We start from the raw sequence: 24,825 nt of genomic DNA on the forward strand, positions 1-24,825 counted from the left end.
CAGCTGAATATTGCACTTTTTAAGGTCACGTATCTGTTCTAAAAAGGCGTTAAAAACATGCGATGACGTCACACACTGTAATACTGTCAGAGGTACTGCTTTACGGCAGTTTCTAAAGCACTTCCCTTTACCCGCAACGATTATGAGCCATTTCTTTCTCCTAAAATAGAAACCTGGATTAGAATCATAATTTTAAGACTGCATCAATTTAGTTTACATCAGTAAACAATCTGCTAGAGAGCAGTGTTCTGTTGTTCTCCTCATGCCTCTTCCTTTCTTGATCTCTACAGTCGGACCTTGATGCTGTGACAACGGACAAGTCTTCTTCCTCTGTCCTTTTCCCCTGCCTCTGTTCAGTATGTTCAGTGTTGTTAAATAATTTCTCTTTTTTTTTTATTAGTTACTGTTCTTATTGTGTTCTTGTTAGTGTGATGTTTGAATAAAATTGCCTGTTGCAATGTTGGTATAATGTTTGTACAATTACTGTTATACAACTGTTACTGTTTCAATGTGACCCAGACCATATTTCTCATTTAACAAACATGTGTAGCTTATAATGTGTTGCATGGCAGGCAGAGCAATTGTATTCAATGGCTTAAAACAAACCCATCTGTAAAGATCAGTGAATGCATAGAAATCAATGACAAGTGGTGTAGATGGTTTTCCCTCTGTGCAAGGTCATTAGCCCAAGTCCTACAAAAAAATAACGACTGTAATAGCAGATGTTGAAGTTGTTAAATCGTTAACTAACCATTTCTATGGAACAATCGGTTAAGGTAAGTTAAGTGCTTGAGTCTCGACACTTTAGAGAATGTCTAGCGCGCAACTTGAATAAGCCATGTGCGATATTACCCGGGCTCCAGCGCCACTTTCCTTACCAGGTGCAGCCTCAGGTAGCCTATGACCATTCATACAGGAGCAAGCAAGAACGTTACCTTTTTCTGTCCTTGGGAAACGAAAAGACGGACAATCCGTTTCCACTGTAAGTGCAGTTTATCATTGCACATTTACGAGGCATTTCTTTTTTAAACTATTTTTATTTTCGAAAAATAGACAATGACAGATTAAATGATATTGAGCGGGATATTGACTGTATTATTTAAGGTGGTCATACCGTACCTACCATGTATATAACACATTGAACATTGAACACAAGAAATTGAAGAAATTCCATTTATGCCCATGTACTTTTTCACCATACCTTTTTTGACTAATGTACGGCCAACAATGTTTCTAATGTGAAGCTTCAGCTTGACGCTCCGTTTTCCCTTCGTCGCATACCTCATCCACTATCCACGATAATAATCCACCGGACCACGACGTGATGTTTTTAAAGGGTTTACTTGTCCAACGCAAAATACAAAAAACAATCCTTTTCCACAATGAGGTTCTTATTAGAGGTACGAGAACGAGAGAGAAATTGAGAGAGGTTATCTAAAAAATAAAAGGGCCTGCAGGAAAATATAAATACAGTACGCAAAAATTGAGTTACCACGTTTCTGAATGCTCTTCAGCTTCAGATGCCGTCAAGAGGGGTCTCTGGTCGTAATCAGTCGCAAGTCCGTCCCTGACCAATCAGCGTTCATTAGCAGAATGCTAGCGTGTATGGCCAACAACGGCCCAAACTGTAAGAAATCGAAATGACATAAGTACTCACTCATTTGACTTTTGAACCATAATCTATATTGAACTTGCGGAATCTGCAATAAAATTTGCGATATTTCAACGACAAGCAGGTGAAAGAGGCATAATTAGCCGTTTAGCCCCATAGACTCCCATTCAATCTGGACTCGCCCGCGATCAGCCCCAGTGGATGTCTCATGGAACTACAACCAAAATCGGTACAATGGGGCGTATAGGGAGTGCCCAGGCTCTTCGTAGACGGGCTCTGGTTCTAGTCTAGCTGTTGACTGTTGAAATTCAACGATCTATCGTGGAATATGTAGATACTACATATTCAAGATTCAAGATTCAAGATGCTTTATTTATTCCGAGGGAAATTATTGTGCAACAGTTACAATACAAAGGTGGGTAAGTAATACAGAGTTAGAGTCAAAATAGATAAAATAGATGGAAATAAAATAAGTACAAACTAAATAAGTGAAAAGGAGCGATTGGATAAAAGTGGTAAAGTGATAAAATATTATAGCAGCAATTGTTGGCAGCATAAATTAACTAAAGTGATTAATTGAAAATTGTGTAAAAAAATAAATAAATAAATTGGGTAAAAATAATTAAATAAATAAATAAAGTGACATTGGTCTCAGGGCATAGTGTCTCCACGGTCCCTTCTGCAGCCGGAGGTAGATGCATCAAACAGTCTGATGGCCACAGGAAGAAAATACTTCCTCTGGCGTTCTGTGTTACACCGGGGGAGGGTGACATCAAAATGCACCATTTTGCAGTTTGCACAATTTAAGTGCCGTGTTTGCACAATGGTATTGCACAAAAAAGTGGCATGTTAAAGAAATGTTTAATAAATGTTGATATTTATTTATTTATTTATCTATTATTTATTTATTAATATATTTATATTTATATACTATGCCAGTGGTGATGCTCTAAACTTAATTTCGTTGATTAACTCTGTTCAACAAGGACAATAAAGAAATCTAATCTAATCTATATTTTAACAACAAATGTTTTGATATCCATATTGTGTGGAAAGTTACATTGATGAAGTAATGTGAAATAATCGGTAACTGAAGTAATAATCGTTAGATTAATCGTAAAATTAGTCGTTAGATTAGTCGACTAATCGAAAAAATAATCGCTAGATTAATCATTAAAAAAATAAATAATAATCGTTTGGGACAGCTGGGCTACACATCGTTCAGGTCGTTGAGGGGTCCTCTTTGAAGTCAGCGGGTCGCAGCTTCATGACGGTGGTCTTGAGAGAATACCACCAGCCTCTCCAGGTGACCCATACAATGCCGTCGTCAGTGACAGCGCTGTAGGGACCACTCGGGTAGTAGAGTCCGTTAAGATGGGCTGAATGGCACCTTGAGGGAAGATGGATAGAGGAAGAGTTGGACAAGGGGTCAAATCTCGATTGGGAACTTGACACATTATAAGGGAAATATGAGCATTAACCTAATAGGATTAGATGGGCCTGTTTGGTGTTCATTTGGAACATCTATCCTCCATCTATCATATAACAGATCTAGTTATCTGAAATGGGAGCTGCAGGCAGGGTCTGTAAACCAGGACTTTATGACTCTGTGATTATGAGAAATAAACATAACTTCATTTGTTGAATGGTTTGCCAGGAAGTGGCCCCGGGCCTGAGCTCCTCACCGATTGAACCACCAGCCTCCCTTGTCCTCTTGGGCACAATTCCCCCAGGCGAGGTTGTCGTTGTCCCGGTCGTACGTGGTGAACTTCGCCCCCTGGTGGCTGGCCCAAAGTGACACGCCCGTCCGGTAGTTGCCAGACAGCGCGTCTCCGGCCGTGCCCGAGTAGGCACCGAAGGACAGCAGGTAGTCGCTCTGCAGAAGAGCATTGGTTCGAAGTCTAAATGCAGCCTACATGGAAATGAATATGAGCACATAGAGGCATCGGAGACACAGGTGTACTTAACCAGTTCAACGTCCTACCATCAGACCACAGCGCGGCCATTTTGACACCATGGAGGTGTCTTGTGTAATAATGGAGTGTATGTGCGTTCTTCAGTCGTTGCCAATCACTGCTCAAGTAAAACAAAGAAATGTAACGTTTTTAAATTGACTTGTGACGTAATCAGTTTTGCTCACATGACATAACCACAAGGCTTTTTAGTTTGAACAATACAATCAATACAATGATCTATTCGCTTTGGCTGAAACAAACCGGCCCAAACATACTGCCGAGCCAACATGCCCTGTTATATTGAAGTATATATTGTATAGTTTCAAACAACACTTCCACATTGATCCACCATCCATCCCACCTCCTCAGGTCCCACTTTGAAGTCATTGTACTCAGCGTAGCTTTGGCTGCCCTCAAAGTCTCCCAGGTTGATCCTCACAGAGTAGCTCCCTGTTTCACATAGAACAAGCCATTATTAGAAATACCTTCTGAAACACAAGAATCAATAGTTAAACCAAGGGAAACCACTCAGAACTCACACAAAATAAACCAATTATCCTCGAAAGCAACTTACACAATATTATTAATAATATCCATAATCATCACAATGTGTGTATATATATATATATATATATATATATATATATATATATATATATATATATATATATATATATGTATATTATAATAATACAAATGTGTGATATTACACTAAATTTATCCCATCCCAAAAGCAAAAGTGGACTCTTGAATGTCGTTTTCCAAGTGATTCTATTAGCGGTACATTGGTATATTTATGAATATACCTTGGTCTGTGAGGTAATGTAGGATGTCGTTTCCAAACCAGAACTCTTCAGACTTGTCTCCAAAGCCATTCTTATACTCAGTCCACGACCTGAGGGAGAGCGGAGGAAGTGAACGTCATAGCGATCAAAATAACAAAATCAAGCACCATTTAGTAACATTTTAATACTATGCGATTGAAGTCATATGAGTTGTTGCTTCTGTTATGTTACATGACTTCCATACTGGGAAGCCCAAAATTCAGCTTTTTTTTTTAAATACCAAAACGAATGCATTCAATACATTTGATTCTAAATGTATCACCAGTCCTCTGCATTGCATTTACAACACAGTGACACATCTTTTCCAACCTTGTTTCTGCCTCATAAACCCAAAGATGGCGGCTCTTACAATTAAACTCAATGAACCTTAATTAGGCCTACCAAACAATTTAACCCGACACTGAAATCCAAGCCTCATCCAACCAATTGAAATGCACCTAGGCCTAAATGCCATACATTTGTCATGGTATGTGGTTGCTTGAGCACTGTCTATCAGGACTCAGGAGAGATAGAAGTGGGTCGGAAGACGAGTTGGTGTAAGGTGTGTCGACGTACTATCAGCTGTTACCCCACACACTGGGAAATAAAAAATACATGTATGCAGAGTACATGATTGTACCCAAGGTGGCAGCATTGGTTCTTCACCACACTGTGATCAGCCGATCCTCAGAAAAGAACACGCAGCCTCTCCACGTTCACTCCTCAGACTCACGCCCGCCGGCGTGAGTCGCCTCTCAATCACATCACGTCATGAGCTCTCATGAGACGTAGAACTGCACCTGTTGAAGAGCTCCGAGCCGTCGATCCGTCTCTGTACGACCGTCCACCCCCCCCCGTCACTCATGTCGCAGTAGGCTTGCACCGGCGCCGGGCTGCCCCGGGGCCGGAGGCGGTAGAGACCGCTGGAGTTGGAACCAGAGGTGAACACATCGGCGCAGTCTGGAGCAGGACGCAAAGAGAGGAGGTTACATCTTTTACTTACAGAACTTACCAATTGTTTAATCTGACGGGTGAAAGCTTCTCATCAGACACAGTGGGCACTCTTTCTTATGGTGTGGGTTTTTAATTAATTTAATTAATTTGTTAATTGTTTTGTAGTTACACTAAAACATGGGTTGCACTTCGCATTACATTGTCCTGTTACAGTGTGACGATAAACTTAAGTGCTGGGTAATACGCAATGTAGCGGCATGTATCAGCATTTACTTAATATGTCACAACGTTATGGAAAAGGATGTCTCTACAGTGTGGTTATGTTTAGACGCTACGGCGAAAGAGCGCGTTACGCGTAGGGTTAGGGCTGTTCCGTAACGCCATTAAACATCACGGACATGTAACAGGTTGTTTCGTTGCTCGTCACAATACGTACAAATCCCACTGTAACAAGTACACTGCGGTAAAGGGTTTGGTCGGGGGTTAAGGATGCAGCAGGATCCCCTAACCTCTGCGAGGGGGGTCCCCAGCAGCCGGGTCCCCCTGTGCCGGGGTCTGGTCCTTGTGGGGGGTCTGGGGCCGGCTTAGCAGCTGCAACCTGTTCAGGAGAACCTCCTGTTTCTGCACTCGGCTCTTCAGGAACCGCTCCCGTGCCTCAAGCAGGGCCAGCTCCTCGGCACAACTGTCTGGAGTCTACTCACACGCACACGCACACGCACACACACACACACACACACACACACACACACACACACACACACACACACACACACACACACACACACACACGTGATCATATATTCACCCACATGAAAAGACACACAGCAATTATACAGTCTATTTTATTTTGATAGCTATTTAATAATTCTTAAAGAGAGATGGATAACACTTTTTCATTTGATTCCATTTAGCAGTTTATGCTAAAATTATACAGAATGTTTGCATGTATAAACCGACATATTCATAATACGACCTCAATGCAGTCGTGAGTGTCAGATTGCATTGCCTTGTTGGAGTAATACATAAATACTATGCATAAAACACATCAAATAATGAGGGAAAATGTCATCCAAAGCAATACTTACAGCCAGAGCTGGGGCTGCAGCTGCCAACAGCATCACTCCTACGATGAGGCATGTCCGGCCTGCCATCCCGTGTCTTCTGAGTCCCAGCAGTACAACAGTGCACCAGTACAAATAAGAGCGCCTGTGGGTTTTCCTGTTGAAACTATGCAGTTCTAATGAGTAAACTCAAAGTTTCTGTTCAGTCAATCCTTGACGTATTTTGTGTAAATGCAGTGTATAAGTCCATTTAATCCGCCTTGGTGTCTTTGTTCCAGGGAGAAGCAATGTTCTGAGATGAAGGTGTTCCTCTCTACGAGGTAGCAGGAGAACTGAAGGAATACCGGATTGTTCACGGCGATAAATCAGAACTGGGGCGAGCTGGTTCAGGAGAGCGGTTCTGAACCAGTGATGGGAGGATGTGCTTTGCATTACAACAGAACAGAAGGGAAAGATAGAGAGCGTGTCTTCACTGTCCGTTCCCCTTGCTCTACTACTCAAACACAGGGAGATGACAGCTTTGTGTGTGAGTGTGCAACAATAAAAAGTGTGCCTTGCTCAAGGAATGGATGGAATATTATTGCTCACAAGACGTTATAAGTTCAAACATCTTAGGGTAAGTGAGGATGGTCTGGACGTAAAATAATTGTTAATTCATCAGGCGTTCAGACAAATATTGCTCAACACCACAAAAATCCTTTATTTGGTGTTATTGCAAAAACATTACATTCCCTCGCATCAGTCTACTGTTCCCTCCCTCCTCCTCCAAATGCCAGCTGTGGACAGACTTTCCATTCCTTCAGCCAAACTACTGACCCAGGTACCAACGGTTGCTTCTGGTAAACACATCACTCACATGTCTGTGAACATTTCATTGGAGCAAGGGATTCAGGAAACATTTCAGCATTATTGATCATAATGGATTTGAAGTTAATGCTTAATTTCATTCTAATAAGCTGGCTATCAGGAATGATAGGTGAAGGTTATAGACGCAAAACATTAAAATACACAGCACTCAAATAAATGTTGCAATGACCAGAACGATTAATCCAAATCTTAAATATGCACGCTGCCCCCTAGGTTGCTGCCACAATCAATCAAGGTGACTTTTACTCCAAGGACCTGGATGGTGGTAATGGAAAACGTATTATCCGGAGGTTGATTGACTATTGACATGACTATGAGACATGACTGAGTCATGTCTCATAGTGTGTTTGGAGATGGCTAGTTCACCCATCCATCCCCAGAGTCCAATAAGTCTGTGCTCATTATACCACTATGAAGGGGGTCGCCGGCCCTCCGCTGCGCGTCGGGGCCAGACAACGCCCCTTAACAGTGGTATAATGAGCACATACCGCAGCCTGGCGTGATCTAATGCTTAAGTATACAGTACATTCGGAACACATTTTAGGAACAGATCTATGCGGATCAGATGTGCCATGTAAACGCGGCTAGCGTATAGTCAGGTGTTGAAAATCCTATTAGTTGAAATTAGTTGAAAACACAGTTTGTGTTTTGGCTTGTTTTGCAAAACGGCGTTGGAAACACCAGGGTATTGGCTCGGGATATGTAATACTAATACACACAGGACAAAGAACAGTGTTGGCAATTTAACACTTATCTTGACATCAACAAAGTTTACCAGACAAACAATGCCAGACTGTAAAGGGGGTACGAAATGAAACGAGGTACTGAGCATCAGCCTATTGAAGACGAGCAAGGGCTGCTGGTAGCATATGTTATGCTGCATAAAAAATAAAAAATAAAAACAAGCGCCCAGAGGAGAATTGCATCCGCCTAATCCTGACCACCAGTAAACACTTGCGAAGGACCAATGTAGACTTCACTCGTTGCAACATCATAAGCAAATGGCCCGCAAATAAAATCCCCTACAGTTTAGGATAATCACACAGGTTATGCGAGAACATATTTATGTCAGGAAAGGCCTACCAGGCTCCAAGTCGTCACATATCTCAATCAGACAAAACAACTATAACCACATTGGCATAGCAATCGCACCATGTGTAGCTGCTACTGGCTGCAATCTATACAATGCATACTAGCTGGAGCACCAACCAGAATCAGATCACAATCGCTTAGGACCGTGGATAACCTTTGGCCAGCAGGCCATCACGAGCAAACAGAACCAGCAGCAAAGTTTACGTAAACCAATTTCTTACCTTATGTGGCCCTCCACATGCAGGCTAGATGATGCATCCATATCGTGTCACAAACATGCTATTTACAGGAAGCAAAAGGACCGGCTATTTTCTGAATAAAAATGTCAATTTTGGCTGTCTATCTTGAAACTTCTCCAGTGCGTTCACACCAAACGCGACGGGGCAACAGGATCCCATACGAAGTGAACGTATAGACGCGTATCGGGCGATTTGTTTTGATTTGTCGCGCCACACTTTCGCCGCGCACAGGCGAGCGCGTTCACGAGGATTTGTGGCGCGACAAATTCGCTCGAGCTGAAATATTTCAACTTTGACACGAATTTCGCGTGATGACAGCCAATCAGCGTTCAACAGCGTGGCCACTGAATGACATGTGTAACGTAACAGCCAATCAGCGTTCAACCGTCAAACTCAGTGCAGAGCAGTCCGGGGTGAACTGAAGCATGGAGAAGAAAGTGATTGTTGCCGTTTGCGACTCTCGGAGCTCTATATATAATAGTATATAATATAATATAATTGTATAGATAATATCACGCCCAAAAGCTCTGTGCGCCTCCGGATGGCCGTAGCGCGGGGAGCTCACCTTTATTATGTCCATGGGAGCTCAAAGGGATTGTTCTTCTCGGGAGTCGGGGTTTGTTTACCGGCGTTGCTATGGGTTCCGGTCTTGTGTGTTCCAACGGTTTATTAGGTAGGCCTATCTAATAAATTATGTCTTCGTGCGCGCCTATCGCATGATTTTATACTCGACGATTTCGTTTGAGTATGTGGGGATTCTTTCAGTCGCAATTGGTTTGCACATTTTCAAATAGTGGGGGGGACATGTCCCCCGTAATGGACGCCATATGCTCCCCACATTTTATGTTTCCTACCCTTTTCTCAGTTCAAGTCCTTCTTTCTTCCTCTTTGTTTTCCTCCTCTCCTCCACATGCTCGCCCTCTCCTTCTTCTAAAGCATATTTAAAGTTAATCTGAAGGGTTTTTAAAAAGAAGTACTGGAAGATAACTGATCCTTAACTTCTAATATTATTCCATCACTTCCAGACCACATAGTGTTCCTTCACAGAGCCTGGGCGGCGGTCTGGACAGGGCAGGGGGCCGGGGGGTCCCATATCAATCATCTGCTGCTGAGGGCTGTTGTTTTATTGCTATCCACCCGGGCGTCCATCTCCTCTAGGTGGAGGGAGGATACATATTGTCGCTTGAACAAGCAAACATTTTTGCTCAAACCATGTTTCGAAAGTTTGTCAAATGTATAGGCCTACGTATTGTCAATATATTGATATAGATTACAGATGCGTTCACAGATTGTAATTTTGTTACATTGAGGTGAACACCCCATTATCTATACAATCCTTTTGCCTGCACTGCACAGATGACACGTTGACCTTGAGAACATTGAGAGAAAATAAATCTGCTGCAATCGACAAGAATGATCAGAGGTGGCATATGAAAAGCTAGGCTTCATTTGCACTGGTCGTTGCATTTATTTTTGGCTGGAATATGACTATTAACATTTTCAGAATTATTCTTGGCTCAGTATAGTGTGACCTGCTGATACAATGTTCTTAACTAAACTTAATCAGGTTCCCCTTCAGCGTTTGCACTCCGGAAAACAACAAGCAAATTCAGTTGGCTCAAAACGTGTGCCCTTCATCCTCCTCCTCTTCGTCGACGCTACTGCCTTCCTCAGACCCGAGTGTTCACCATCGTTCGTCAAAGCCCATGAGGTTGTACTGTGAAAGGCTATGCACGTGTGCGTGTACAGAGAGAATAATCACGAGCCGATCATTGAGCAGAAGCAGCCGGGGGTTGGAGAGGCTGGGCTAGAGCCGGGACGACTAGTCGACGAAATCGACTTCAAAATGTCCCCCCCCCCCCACTCTCACTCCAGTCGTGGCGGTAAATATGCACCAGAACGCTAGTCGCCAATCGTTTAAATTCATAACAATGGCGGCGGCAAGCAGTAGCGGGAGCACAGAGGCTGGTGGTATAAAACTCGGCCAAAAGCCGAGCTCCGAGGGTTTGTTTACCAGCGTTGCTATGGTGACCGGTCTTGCGTGTTCCAAGTTCGGTTTATTAGGTATCTAATAAGCTGTCTAATCACTTCATTCTCTGCCTCTTCCGTGGTCATTACAATATTATGAATAGACTTTGTCGGGTTCGGATTTTATACTCTGGTGAAAAGAGAACTTTTGTCATAGTTCTAGTCTAGCTGTTCACTGTCGAAATTCCAGGATCTAGTTCCGGTTTTCTGGACTGGTTGCAGTAATAATCTTTGACCACGCGGGGCGCTCGTAGGCGAGTCCAGAATGAATGGGAGCCAACGGGGTTTTATCCTCAGAATCCACTTTTCTCACGATGTAATTTTTTGTCAAGTAATTTGAAAGTTTCTATCAAAGGGTGGGGCTAAGATAATAAACTCAGCTGAATATTGCACTTTTTAAGGTCACGTATCTGTTCTAAAAAGGCGTTAAAAACATGCGATGACGTCACACACTGTAATACTGTCAGAGGTACTGCTTTACGGCAGTTTCTAAAGCACTTCCCTTTACCCGCAACGATTATGAGCCATTTCTTTCTCCTAAAATAGAAACCTGGATTAGAATCATAATTTTAAGACTGCATCAATTTAGTTTACATCAGTAAACAATCTGCTAGAGAGCAGTGTTCTGTTGTTCTCCTCATGCCTCTTCCTTTCTTGATCTCTACAGTCGGACCTTGATGCTGTGACAACGGACAAGTCTTCTTCCTCTGTCCTTTTCCCCTGCCTCTGTTCAGTATGTTCAGTGTTGTTAAATAATTTCTCTTTTTTTTTTATTAGTTACTGTTCTTATTGTGTTCTTGTTAGTGTGATGTTTGAATAAAATTGCCTGTTGCAATGTTGGTATAATGTTTGTACAATTACTGTTATACAACTGTTACTGTTTCAATGTGACCCAGACCATATTTCTCATTTAACAAACATGTGTAGCTTATAATGTGTTGCATGGCAGGCAGAGCAATTGTATTCAATGGCTTAAAACAAACCCATCTGTAAAGATCAGTGAATGCATAGAAATCAATGACAAGTGGTGTAGATGGTTTTCCCTCTGTGCAAGGTCATTAGCCCAAGTCCTACAAAAAAATAACGACTGTAATAGCAGATGTTGAAGTTGTTAAATCGTTAACTAACCATTTCTATGGAACAATCGGTTAAGGTAAGTTAAGTGCTTGAGTCTCGACACTTTAGAGAATGTCTAGCGCGCAACTTGAATAAGCCATGTGCGATATTACCCGGGCTCCAGCGCCACTTTCCTTACCAGGTGCAGCCTCAGGTAGCCTATGACCATTCATACAGGAGCAAGCAAGAACGTTACCTTTTTCTGTCCTTGGGAAACGAAAAGACGGACAATCCGTTTCCACTGTAAGTGCAGTTTATCATTGCACATTTACGAGGCATTTCTTTTTTAAACTATTTTTATTTTCGAAAAATAGACAATGACAGATTAAATGATATTGAGCGGGATATTGACTGTATTATTTAAGGTGGTCATACCGTACCTACCATGTATATAACACATTGAACATTGAACACAAGAAATTGAAGAAATTCCATTTATGCCCATGTACTTTTTCACCATACCTTTTTTGACTAATGTACGGCCAACAATGTTTCTAATGTGAAGCTTCAGCTTGACGCTCCGTTTTCCCTTCGTCGCATACCTCATCCACTATCCACGATAATAATCCACCGGACCACGACGTGATGTTTTTAAAGGGTTTACTTGTCCAACGCAAAATACAAAAAACAATCCTTTTCCACAATGAGGTTCTTATTAGAGGTACGAGAACGAGAGAGAAATTGAGAGAGGTTATCTAAAAAATAAAAGGGCCTGCAGGAAAATATAAATACAGTACGCAAAAATTGAGTTACCACGTTTCTGAATGCTCTTCAGCTTCAGATGCCGTCAAGAGGGGTCTCTGGTCGTAATCAGTCGCAAGTCCGTCCCTGACCAATCAGCGTTCATTAGCAGAATGCTAGCGTGTATGGCCAACAACGGCCCAAACTGTAAGAAATCGAAATGACATAAGTACTCACTCATTTGACTTTTGAACCATAATCTATATTGAACTTGCGGAATCTGCAATAAAATTTGCGATATTTCAACGACAAGCAGGTGAAAGAGGCATAATTAGCCGTTTAGCCCCATAGACTCCCATTCAATCTGGACTCGCCCGCGATCAGCCCCAGTGGATGTCTCATGGAACTACAACCAAAATCGGTACAATGGGGCGTATAGGGAGTGCCCAGGCTCTTCGTAGACGGGCTCTGGTTCTAGTCTAGCTGTTGACTGTTGAAATTCAACGATCTATCGTGGAATATGTAGATACTACATATTCAAGATTCAAGATTCAAGATGCTTTATTTATTCCGAGGGAAATTATTGTGCAACAGTTACAATACAAAGGTGGGTAAGTAATACAGAGTTAGAGTCAAAATAGATAAAATAGATGGAAATAAAATAAGTACAAACTAAATAAGTGAAAAGGAGCGATTGGATAAAAGTGGTAAAGTGATAAAATATTATAGCAGCAATTGTTGGCAGCATAAATTAACTAAAGTGATTAATTGAAAATTGTGTAAAAAAATAAATAAATAAATTGGGTAAAAATAATTAAATAAATAAATAAAGTGACATTGGTCTCAGGGCATAGTGTCTCCACGGTCCCTTCTGCAGCCGGAGGTAGATGCATCAAACAGTCTGATGGCCACAGGAAGAAAATACTTCCTCTGGCGTTCTGTGTTACACCGGGGGAGGGTGACATCAAAATGCACCATTTTGCAGTTTGCACAATTTAAGTGCCGTGTTTGCACAATGGTATTGCACAAAAAAGTGGCATGTTAAAGAAATGTTTAATAAATGTTGATATTTATTTATTTATTTATCTATTATTTATTTATTAATATATTTATATTTATATACTATGCCAGTGGTGATGCTCTAAACTTAATTTCGTTGATTAACTCTGTTCAACAAGGACAATAAAGAAATCTAATCTAATCTATATTTTAACAACAAATGTTTTGATATCCATATTGTGTGGAAAGTTACATTGATGAAGTAATGTGAAATAATCGGTAACTGAAGTAATAATCGTTAGATTAATCGTAAAATTAGTCGTTAGATTAGTCGACTAATCGAAAAAATAATCGCTAGATTAATCATTAAAAAAATAAATAATAATCGTTTGGGACAGCTGGGCTACACATCGTTCAGGTCGTTGAGGGGTCCTCTTTGAAGTCAGCGGGTCGCAGCTTCATGACGGTGGTCTTGAGAGAATACCACCAGCCTCTCCAGGTGACCCATACAATGCCGTCGTCAGTGACAGCGCTGTAGGGACCACTCGGGTAGTAGAGTCCGTTAAGATGGGCTGAATGGCACCTTGAGGGAAGATGGATAGAGGAAGAGTTGGACAAGGGGTCAAATCTCGATTGGGAACTTGACACATTATAAGGGAAATATGAGCATTAACCTAATAGGATTAGATGGGCCTGTTTGGTGTTCATTTGGAACATCTATCCTCCATCTATCATATAACAGATCTAGTTATCTGAAATGGGAGCTGCAGGCAGGGTCTGTAAACCAGGACTTTATGACTCTGTGATTATGAGAAATAAACATAACTTCATTTGTTGAATGGTTTGCCAGGAAGTGGCCCCGGGCCTGAGCTCCTCACCGATTGAACCACCAGCCTCCCTTGTCCTCTTGGGCACAATTCCCCCAGGCGAGGTTGTCGTTGTCCCGGTCGTACGTGGTGAACTTCGCCCCCTGGTGGCTGGCCCAAAGTGACACGCCCGTCCGGTAGTTGCCAGACAGCGCGTCTCCGGCCGTGCCCGAGTAGGCACCGAAGGACAGCAGGTAGTCGCTCTGCAGAAGAGCATTGGTTCGAAGTCTAAATGCAGCCTACATGGAAATGAATATGAGCACATAGAGGCATCGGAGACACAGGTGTACTTAACCAGTTCAACGTCCTACCATCAGACCACAGCGCGGCCATTTTGACACCATGGAGGTGTCTTGTGTAATAATGGAGTGTATGTGCGTTCTTCAGTCGTTGCCAATCACTGCTCAAGTAAAACAAAGAAATGTAACGTTTTTAAATTGACTTGTGACGTAATCAGTTTTGCTCACATGACATAACCACAAGGCTTTTTAGTTTGAACAATACAATCAATACAATGATCTATTCGCTTTGGCTGAAACAAACCGGCCCAAACATACTGCCGAGCCAACATGCCCTGTTATATTGAAGTATATATTGTATAGTTTCAAACAACACTTCCACATTGATCCACCATCCATCCCACCTCCTCAGGTCCCACTTTGAAGTCATTGTACTCAGCGTAGCTTTGGCTGCCCTCAAAGTCTCCCAGGTTGATCCTCACAGAGTAGCTCCCTGTTTCACATAGAACAAGCCATTATTAGAAATACCTTCTGAAACACAAGAATCAATAGTTAAACCAAGGGAAACCACTCAGAACTCACACAAAATAAACCAATTATCCTCGAAAGCAACTTACACAATATTATTAATAATATCCATAATCATCACAATGTGTGTATATATGTATATATATATATATATATATATATATATATATATATATATATATATATATATATATATATATATATATGTATATTATAATAATACAAATGTGTGATATTACACTAAATTTATCCCATCCCAAAAGCAAAAGTGGACTCTTGAATGTCGTTTTCCAAGTGATTCTATTAGCGGTACATTGGTATATTTATGAATATACCTTGGTCTGTGAGGTAATGTAGGATGTCGTTTCCAAACCAGAACTCTTCAGACTTGTCTCCAAAGCCATTCTTATACTCAGTCCACGACCTGAGGGAGAGCGGAGGAAGTGAACGTCATAGCGATCAAAATAACAAAATCAAGCACCATTTAGTAACATTTTAATACTATGCGATTGAAGTCATATGAGTTGTTGCTTCTGTTATGTTACATGACTTCCATACTGGGAAGCCCAAAATTCAGCTTTTTTTTTTAAATACCAAAACGAATGCATTCAATACATTTGATTCTAAATGTATCACCAGTCCTCTGCATTGCATTTACAACACAGTGACACATCTTTTCCAACCTTGTTTCTGCCTCATAAACCCAAAGATGGCGGCTCTTACAATTAAACTCAATGAACCTTAATTAGGCCTACCAAACAATTTAACCCGACACTGAAATCCAAGCCTCATCCAACCAATTGAAATGCACCTAGGCCTAAATGCCATACATTTGTCATGTATGTGGTTGCTTGAGCACTGTCTATCAGGACTCAGGAGAGATAGAAGTGGGTCAGAAGACGAGTTGGTGTATGGTGTGTCGACGCCTACTATCAGCTGTTTCCCCACAAACTGGGGAAAAAAACATGCATGCAGAGTACATGATTGTACCCAAGGTGGCAGCATTGGTTCTTCACCACACTGTGATCAGCAGATCCTCAGAAAAGAACACGCAGCCTCTCCACGTTCACTCCTCAGACTCACGCCCGCCGGCGTGAGTCGCCTCTCAATCACACCACGTCATGAGCTCTCACTCAGAGACGTAGAACTGCACCTGTTGAAGAGCTCCGAGCCGTCGATCCGTCTCTGTACGACCGTCCATCCCCCCCCGTCACTCATGTCGCAGTAGGCTTGCACCGGCGCCGGGCTGCCCAATGGCCGGATGGCGTAGAGACCGCTGGTTTTGGAACCAGAGGTGAACACATCTGCGCAATCTGGAGCAGGACGCAAAGAGAGGAGGTTGCATCTTTTACTTACAGAACTTACCAATAGTTTAATCTAACGGGTGAAAGCTTCTCATCAGACACAGTGGGCACGCTTTCTTATGGTGTGGGTTTTTAATTAATTACTTAATTGTTTTGTAGTTACACTAAAACATGGGTTGCACTTCGCATTACATTGTCCTGTTACAGTGTGACGACAAAAGTAGGTGCTGGGTAATACGCAATGTAGCGGCATGTAGCCTACTAGCATTTACTTAATATGTCACAACGTTATGGAAAAGTATGTCCCTACAGTGAGTGGTTATGGTTAGACGTTACGGCGAAAGAGCGCGTTATGTGTAGGGTTGAGGGCTGTTCCGTAACGCCATTAAACATCACGGACGTGTAACAGGTTGTTTCGTTGCTCATCACAATACGTACAAATCCCACTGTAACAAGTAGGCCTACACTGCGGTAAAGGGTTTGGTCGGGGGTTAAGGATGCAGCAGGATCCCCTAACCTCTCTGAGGGGGGTCCTTGTTGCACAGCAACTGCAGCCTGTTCAGGAGAGCCTCCTGTCTCTCCACTCGGTACTTCAGGTACCTCTCCCGTGCCTGAACCAGGAGCAGCTCCTCGGCACAACTGGCTGGATCTTGCTACACACACACACACACACACACACACACACACACACACACACACACACACACACACACACACACACACACACACACACACACACACACACGTGATCATACTCACCCGCATGAACAGACACACAAAAATGATAGTCTATTTTATTTTGATAGCTATTTAATAATTCTTCAAAAGAGATGGATAACACTCTTTTTTTGATGCCATTTAGCAGTTTATGCTAAAATGATACAGAATGTGTGCATCTATAAACCTACATATATTCATAAAAATAAATTGATGATCAATTTTTCCTGGTAGCTGATGAGGCATTCAATCGTGAATAATACGACCTCAATGCAGTCGTGAGTGTCAGGTTGCATTGCCTTGTTGGAGCAATACATGATACTATGCATAAAACAAATCAAATAATGAGGGAAAAAGTCATCCAAAGCAATACTTACAGCCAGAGCTGGGGCTGCAGCTGCCAACAGCATCACTCCTACGATGAGGCATGTCCGGCCTGCCATCCCGTGTCTCCTGAGTCCCAGCAGTACAACAGTGCACCAGTACAAATAAGAGCGCCTGTGGGTTTTCCTGTTGAAACTATGCAATTCTAATGAGTAAACTCAAAGTTTCTGTTCAGTCAATCCTCTTTGACGTATTTTGTGTAAATGCAGTGTATGTTTCCATTTAATCCTCTTTGGAGTCTTTGTTCCAGGGAGAAGCAATGTTCTGAGATGAAGGTGTTCCTCTCTACGAGGTAGCAGGAGAACTGAAGGAATACCGGATTGTTCACGGCTATAAATCCGAACTGGGGGGAGCTGGTTCAGGGGAGTGGTTCTGAACCAGTGATGGGAGGATGTGCTTTGCATTACAACAGAACATGGACATTTATAAATGTGCTATTGCAAAAACATTACATTCCCTCGTATCAGTCTGCTGTTCCCTCCCTCCTCCTCCAAATGCCAGCTGTGGACAGACTTTCCATTCCTTCAGCCAAACTACTGACCCAGGTACCAACGGCTGCTTCTGGTAAACACATCACTGACATGTCTGTGAACATATCATTGGAGCAAGGGATTCAGGAAACATTTCAGCATTATCGATTATAATGGATTTGAAGTTAATGCTTAATTTCATTCTAACAAGCTGGCTATCAGGAATGATAGGTGAAGGTTATAGACGCCAAACATTAAAATACACAGCACTCAAATAAATGTTGCAATGACCAGAACGATTAATCCAAATCTTAAATATACACGCTATGCCCCCTAGGTTGCTGCCACAATCAATCAAGCTGACTTTTACTCCATACAAGGACCTGGATGGTGGTAATGGAAAACGTATTAACCGGAGGTTGATTGACTATAGACATGACTATGAGACATGACTGTGAGATATGTTTATGGCCCTCCATGCTGCAATGCAGGAGATCTCCCAGAGTGTGTGTGGAGATGGCTGGTTCACCCATCCCCTGAGTCCAATCAGTCTGACTCTAGCTAGGTGAGGCTGCTTAAACCAGCCAACATCCACACAAATGAAATGTCTTTATGATGACATTAAATGTGATATATCTAAACTTTCTACATGCAAAGACTTCAATTGACTGAATTCCATTTCCATCATCAAAATTTCAATTAATTGGCAATTAAGCTTTTCCAAAACCGCGTGTTCCATCTCTTTTTGTAAGGAGGACTGGAGGAATTTGATTATTAATGGAGACTGTCACAAGGCTGCTGATTGGCCGATGTTTGATACTTGTCATGGAGATGTATTTGTGGCACGTTGCCATAGTGACGTGTGTTAGGAGTATTTTCTGCATCAGGGCATCCAGGAGAAGAATGGATTGTTCCGGCACAGGGTCTGATTATCATTAGGCCCTTATTATCATCAGGAAGCCCCAATGCTCTAAGGTCTAAGCAATATATATAATACATATATAATATAATTAAATTAATAAGGAGCGATTTGTAAATTGATCATAATTGGAGATAGCGTATGTTACCTCCTTGAAAGAATATGACTTAGACAAAAGGACGTGTGTAACATCTTTATATTGACAGTGATACTGGTGAATACTAACAGGTTCACATTGTCAGTACAGAGAGAACTGACACTCCGAGAGCATCATCATCGCTTTCATCTGCTTCATATTTCTCTTCTTCCCGGCCCCTGGGAACAGCACAAATTCATATTTCCAATATTTGTGTCTAGATTTGAAGGGGGAAGAACATGCACTTGAATGACTACATAAATGTTTTTATTAATATCATTATTTACTCACCTTGAGATTCCTGAGGGGTTTTGGCTGCTGGTCTACTTCCTCTTAGTCAGAGCTCTGTCGACCCTCTCTACACAAACAACGTAACAAGTGTAGTCATTAAGCAGACACTGTTATCCAAAGCACATTGAGTTCAAGTGTGTGTCTTTAACAACAGAGAGCGGCCAGATCAAGGACCAACAGACAAGGCTGCAGACACTGGGAATCCAGTCCTGTGCAAGACACATTACACCCCGGTCACAAACTGTTCGAACTACTGCCATCAGGCAGGAGATACAGGTCAATGAAAACGAGAACAAACAGACTACAAAACAGTTTTTATCCAACAGCCATAACCTCACAAAATGTTGCTACCAGAGCATAGTTGTGTTGTGTATCATATTTGTGTAGGCACATTTATAAATGTGAATGTTTGTGTGGGTGTGCCTTATGCCTTATGTGTTTTTTAGTGTACTTAGTTGATTATAGTTTTTTGTTTATTTATTTATTTATATGTACTACCTCAATGTGATGTTTTTGCACTGAAACAAGGACTGCACTTAATTTCCTTGTACTTTACGTTACAATGACAATATTCTATCACGGATGGGCGCCAGACACCCAACATAGCCCTCTGTTCAGTCCCCCAACACAAGTCAACCCTACGGCTCACACCATGATCCTGATAACATGGACGTGCTTTGTTTACCGTCCGTCTCCAGCGTTGGTTTGACCTCTGACGCCTCAGGGTCGTCTGGTTGCACGTCGTCTGACTTCTTATAGTAGTAATCTTGATTTGGTGGTCCAAACCTCTGGAACCACACACGCACACACACACACACACACGCACGCACGCACGCACACACACACACACACACATACACGCACGCACACAGACGTGCACGCACACACGCATAGGTCACACACACACACACACACGTGTGCACACACACACACAAACACACACACACTCAATGAGACGTTTGACTCTGGACTACACTGTTATATTTGAGGTTGAATGGTACCGTTGTGCACGCACCACGTCAGGCCACATGAAGCTGATGAAGAGGATGGCGGGCAGGCCGACGACAAAGACATAGACCCCCAGGAGCCAGGGGCGCTTCTGCACGGCCAGCAGAAGGCTCCCTATCCATTCGGCCTACGTGACCAACACACGCACGCACCAACGCACGCACATACGCACGCATGCACACCCGCACGCACGCACACACACGCACACAGAAACCCAGACACCACATGCCAATCCGAGATCAGCAGTGGAACATTTTACACAATTACACAATAAAAGTCCTTCCTAGTATATCTTGGTAGGCGGTGAAGCGTAAACAGTGAAGAGTGCATTCTGAGTTCTAGGTGGAAGTGAGTTCTAAATGTCACTATATGGATTCTTTTTTTTTTCTTAGATCCCGATCTGTGTTTCAAACTAAAGCACAACGATGTCTTCTTTCCTTTTTACAACTGCTACAGAATACTAAGTTGTAATGTTGTGAAAACTACTACAAGTTTGGACTATTTATTATTCATTGGTTTATTTGTTATGGGCAGAATACATTAAAACAAATGATGTTAATGTTTCAGAGTGAACTGGAAATGCTAGTTTCCTGGACAGGAAATACATCAAAATACATTATATTGAATAATAAACCTTGTGGACAGACAGGACCTGCATCAATAAGGGAAAGACGCACGTTGGGAGAGAATATATGGACTATATACAACAGACATAAAACACACAGCAACAGTAAACAAGAGTTGGGACTCTAGGGGTTTACTGAGTGCATCGCTGCGTCTGAGTGATAAAACATCGCAGAGAATGAGCGATGTATGCTGCAGTGACGGGGCTGGTGGCTTGTCAATTGGTCCATTCCTGGGATTCTGTAACGGGGATCATCGGAAAGTGCTGTGGGTCTAATAGTTCCCTGGCAATCCCTTTCTAACCGTGGCCCCGTGGATCAAGAATCAAGTAGTTTGTAATCAAGACGTGATGTGAGAGGGATCACGTTTGCTGCCAACAGGTTGGAGAATTATGCAGATGTGCTGTGTCTTTATCGTTTGTTAAATAGTGATTCACCATGTAAATGCCCTTGAACCACCTTTGCGTGAAAGACTTTCAAAGCCGTACCGGTTGAGTAGCAGAGGCAGGTGCCACACCAGCCAGAGTCAGGCATAGCAGAAGAACAGCATGCTCCATCCCTGTCCAAGCACACACACACACACGCACACACACACACCCGCTAGCGCTGTGTGTGACCACAAGCCTGTCACTGACAATGACCCGTATAGAGAACATTCATTGGAAGATACATGTAGATAAAAAAAACTGTGATAAGCCGACTACAGAGTAAACAATGAGAACAACACTCTCATTGTTCAGTTCACTTTCGGTGAGATAGCTGAACAGATAGCGTTCATTTTGGCAGACTGTGACATTACTCAAATGACCTGGAACATAAACCGAGATAAACGATAGAATTGATAATGTACAAGCCACAGCAAGTCATTATGAAACCTAGTCCAACGGATGAATATGTAAGGAGAGCGACACAGAGGAAAGGGACATCAAGTGAAAAAAGAGCAGAAAAGAACACTGAGATAAAAGCAGGTGGAAAACAGGAGACTGAGAAAGGCTTAGGAAATACAAACTCAGCAGAAAGTCGGCAGAGCGGAGAAGGAGAGAGAGAGAGAGAGAGAGAGAGAGAGAGAGAGAGAGAGAGAGAGAGAGAGAGAGAGAGAGAGAGAGAGAGAGAGAGAGAGAGAGAGAGAGAGAGAGAGAGAGAGAGAGAGAGAGAGCGGAGGGAACCTGAAACAAGAGTGTTAGCCTTACCTGAGCGTATGAGTGTCCCTGAGTGTGTGACTGCCAAAAAAGCACTTCCTGGCAAGTAAGTCTTGTCTTGTTGGACTTTGGTCCCAAGTCGCTTGTAACCACGGTTACAACTCACACAAATTACCAAAGGGTAATTAATTATTACACACACACATGCTGGCGAACACTAATGCACACCTTTTAGAGCCGTAAGTGGTAGAATAAGTTACTAGTTACCCGGTCATCCACAAAAAAGCTCCTATCTGTCCCCCGTACACGCCTTAAAACGAAAGGTGACCAGGCATTCCCTGTTGCTGGCCCAAACCTATGGAATCCCCTTCCACCCCACATCAAGTCCTCTACCACCCTTGCCAGTTTTAAGTCTAATTTAAAGACATACCTTTTCACTCTTGCTTTTAACAACCCTTAACACCATAAACCTTGTTCTTACCATTTTATTGCTTTCTTTCTACTTATTTTCTACTTATTTTATGCATTTCTTTTTTAGTCAAGACCTGTGTATCCCTGGGCCCCTTTCAACAACTGTCCTGCCCAACCCTGACTTCTGCAAATGTAAAGCGCTTTGGGTCAACTCCTGTTGTTTTTAAATGTGCTATATAAATAAAAGTGACTTGACTAGTTACAACACAGCATGCTGATAATCATAGGAACTGTTACTACTAGTAGTAGTAGTAGTACGATTGGTTTACCATAACAGTTAATGGTAGTAGTAGTAGTAGTAGTAGTAGTAGTCTACTACTACTACCATTAACTGTTATGGTAAACCAATCATTTATTTCAAAATGGACATTCATCAACAAGACAATCAGACAATGGCCTAAAGCTATCTAAATGACGCATAAAAAAAGAAATAGCATAACATTACAGATTACAGAGCAGTATTGTTTTCTAACTCATGCAACACTAGTGAAGTGTATTTAGGCTCAAAACTGTTAAGGGACAATCTTCTCTTCTCGCTTTCCCACAAATCTCCATGGCCTGACGCACAGGCCACAGTCAGAACACAGGTTGAGAAGAAGCGAGACTACAGCCTCCGCCAAACACATCTACTCTGCCACTATCTGACACACAGATAACAGACAGACCACAGACCTTGAAGAGAGACAACAGCCCGCCCGACGCCATCAACATTGTGCCTTCCGCCATCGCTGATGCTGGCTTGGCGAGGAACGGCCACCCCCCTCCTCTGCATTCCCCCATCGACGATGACGTCCAGCCTCATCTCTCCCATAGCCACAACAACAACTCCAGCTCCACTCTCTCCTCCCTTTGCGATTTTCCAGCTGAATTTAAGAAACTGGAATATGTTGGCATCAAAGTTGCATCTGTGTCAATGATAGCATCGCCAGGTCATGGCCACAGGCTGATAACCCCCCCCCCCCCCCCCCCCCCTGCACTGACAGTAGTCCTGAGTATTACTGAGACAAAAAAGGGTTCAGCCGTAGACACGGTATAAAGGAAGTTTCACATAATCTGCTGAACCCAAGGTTGCCTACGTCAAAACAGGGCAACGTTTGCATTCCTGCTGTAACCACTAACAGAGTAAACAAAGGGAAACGTAGACACACTGCTAACCTCACAAATCTCATATCTATTGCCACCAAACCAAAAACAACCTTAAAGCCCATCAGCAACATCATCAGGATGGCTCTACTTAATGTGAGGTCTCTTAATAACAAATAATTTTTAGTTAATGATTTTATTACCACTTCTAAACTGGATTTTATGTTTTTAACTGAAACATGGCTGGAACAAAATAACAGTGCAACCGTTCTGATAGAGACAGCTCCTCCCAACTTTAACTTTTTTGATGCATGTAGATCTGGAAAAAGAGGTTTCCCACTAGGGCAGGGATGGGCAACTTTCATGATAAAGAGGGCCACATTTTTCATCATAACCATCGGAGGGCCACATGACTGCACACTTCAACTAAACGTGAGCTGAGAGAAGCTACACAATTTTGAATTTGGTAGATATGATTTCCTGTATTCTGGTGCATTTTGGGGATGGCCACTACCTAAAAAATCATCCAGAATCATAACCTATGGGTATGTTAATTGAACCAACATACATTCATTTCATGTTTTCCATGCTCAAACAGCCACATGAATGGTCAGTATTTTTATCAGTGCAAAGGGCTCACATGCATCATCATTCAATGAAGTCAAAAAACTGAAAAACAGTGGCCCAACATTAAGTGCAACAACTCAATGAACTCAAACCCAACAAGCAGTTGTAGTTGTTGTAGTGGCGACTTAAGTGGATATCTTTAATGACTGATATCGCTTCTAAGCAAACAAGACGCATGGGTTTGCCTTCGAATTCTATGAATTCTTCTCATCTTTCTTGACCGAGTTTTCTGTAACTCGATCAATTATTCTTCTTCTTTTTTTTTTTCTTTTTTTTATTATGTGCAGGCCTGACTGAGTGAGGATGCGGGCCGCACTGAGTGAGGATGCGGGCCGCCAGTTGCCCATCCCTGCACTAGGGCAAATCATACAAAATAACAATATTGACCATCATTGCTATGCTGATGACACGCAAATCTATGTATCGCTATCACCAAATGACTATCGGCCCATAGATCTGCTGTGCCAGTGCATTGAGCAAGTGAAAGACTGGATGTGCCGAAATTTCCTTCAGCTAAATGAGGACAAAACAGAGATAATTGTATTTGGTGCTAAAACGGAAAGGCTTAAAGTAACCCAACACCTTCACTCTC

General features: G+C 42.3%; 2 protein-coding genes across 3 annotated transcripts; both read right to left on the minus strand.

Moving 5' to 3' along the window:
* Positions 1-1,963: 1,963 nt before the first annotated feature.
* Positions 1,964-7,504, minus strand: LOC115552658 (fibrinogen-like protein 1). Its single transcript, XM_030368934.1, has 7 exons — positions 6,431-7,504; positions 5,855-6,038; positions 5,192-5,351; positions 4,374-4,462; positions 3,929-4,017; positions 3,298-3,488; positions 1,964-3,002 (listed from the first exon to the last, which is right to left on the minus strand). Exons 1-7 carry the CDS (start codon positions 6,494-6,496, stop codon positions 2,834-2,836), a joined length of 948 nt encoding a protein of 315 aa, XP_030224794.1. The 5' UTR covers positions 6,497-7,504; the 3' UTR covers positions 1,964-2,833.
* A 5,468-nt stretch (positions 7,505-12,972) lies between these two features.
* Positions 12,973-23,139, minus strand: LOC115552148 (fibrinogen-like protein 1). Of its 2 annotated transcripts, none has more exons than XM_030367950.1 (12): positions 22,104-23,139; positions 21,402-21,472; positions 20,298-20,417; positions 19,968-20,070; positions 19,283-19,349; positions 17,460-19,170; positions 16,883-17,018; positions 16,215-16,374; positions 15,397-15,485; positions 14,938-15,026; positions 14,307-14,497; positions 12,973-14,011 (listed from the first exon to the last, which is right to left on the minus strand). In XM_030367950.1, the coding sequence occupies exons 6-12, from the start codon at positions 17,523-17,525 to the stop codon at positions 13,843-13,845; spliced, it is 900 nt and encodes a 299-aa protein (XP_030223810.1). In that variant the 5' UTR covers positions 17,526-19,170; positions 19,283-19,349; positions 19,968-20,070; positions 20,298-20,417; positions 21,402-21,472; positions 22,104-23,139; the 3' UTR covers positions 12,973-13,842. The 2 variants fall into 2 exon arrangements, with proteins under 2 accessions (XP_030223810.1, XP_030223809.1); XM_030367949.1 differs by having other exon boundaries at positions 21,402-21,519.
* Positions 23,140-24,825: the final 1,686 nt, after the last annotated feature.

Source organism: Gadus morhua, chromosome 10, assembly GCF_902167405.1.
Source record: "Gadus morhua chromosome 10, gadMor3.0, whole genome shotgun sequence".
NCBI lineage: Eukaryota > Metazoa > Chordata > Actinopteri > Gadiformes > Gadidae > Gadus > Gadus morhua.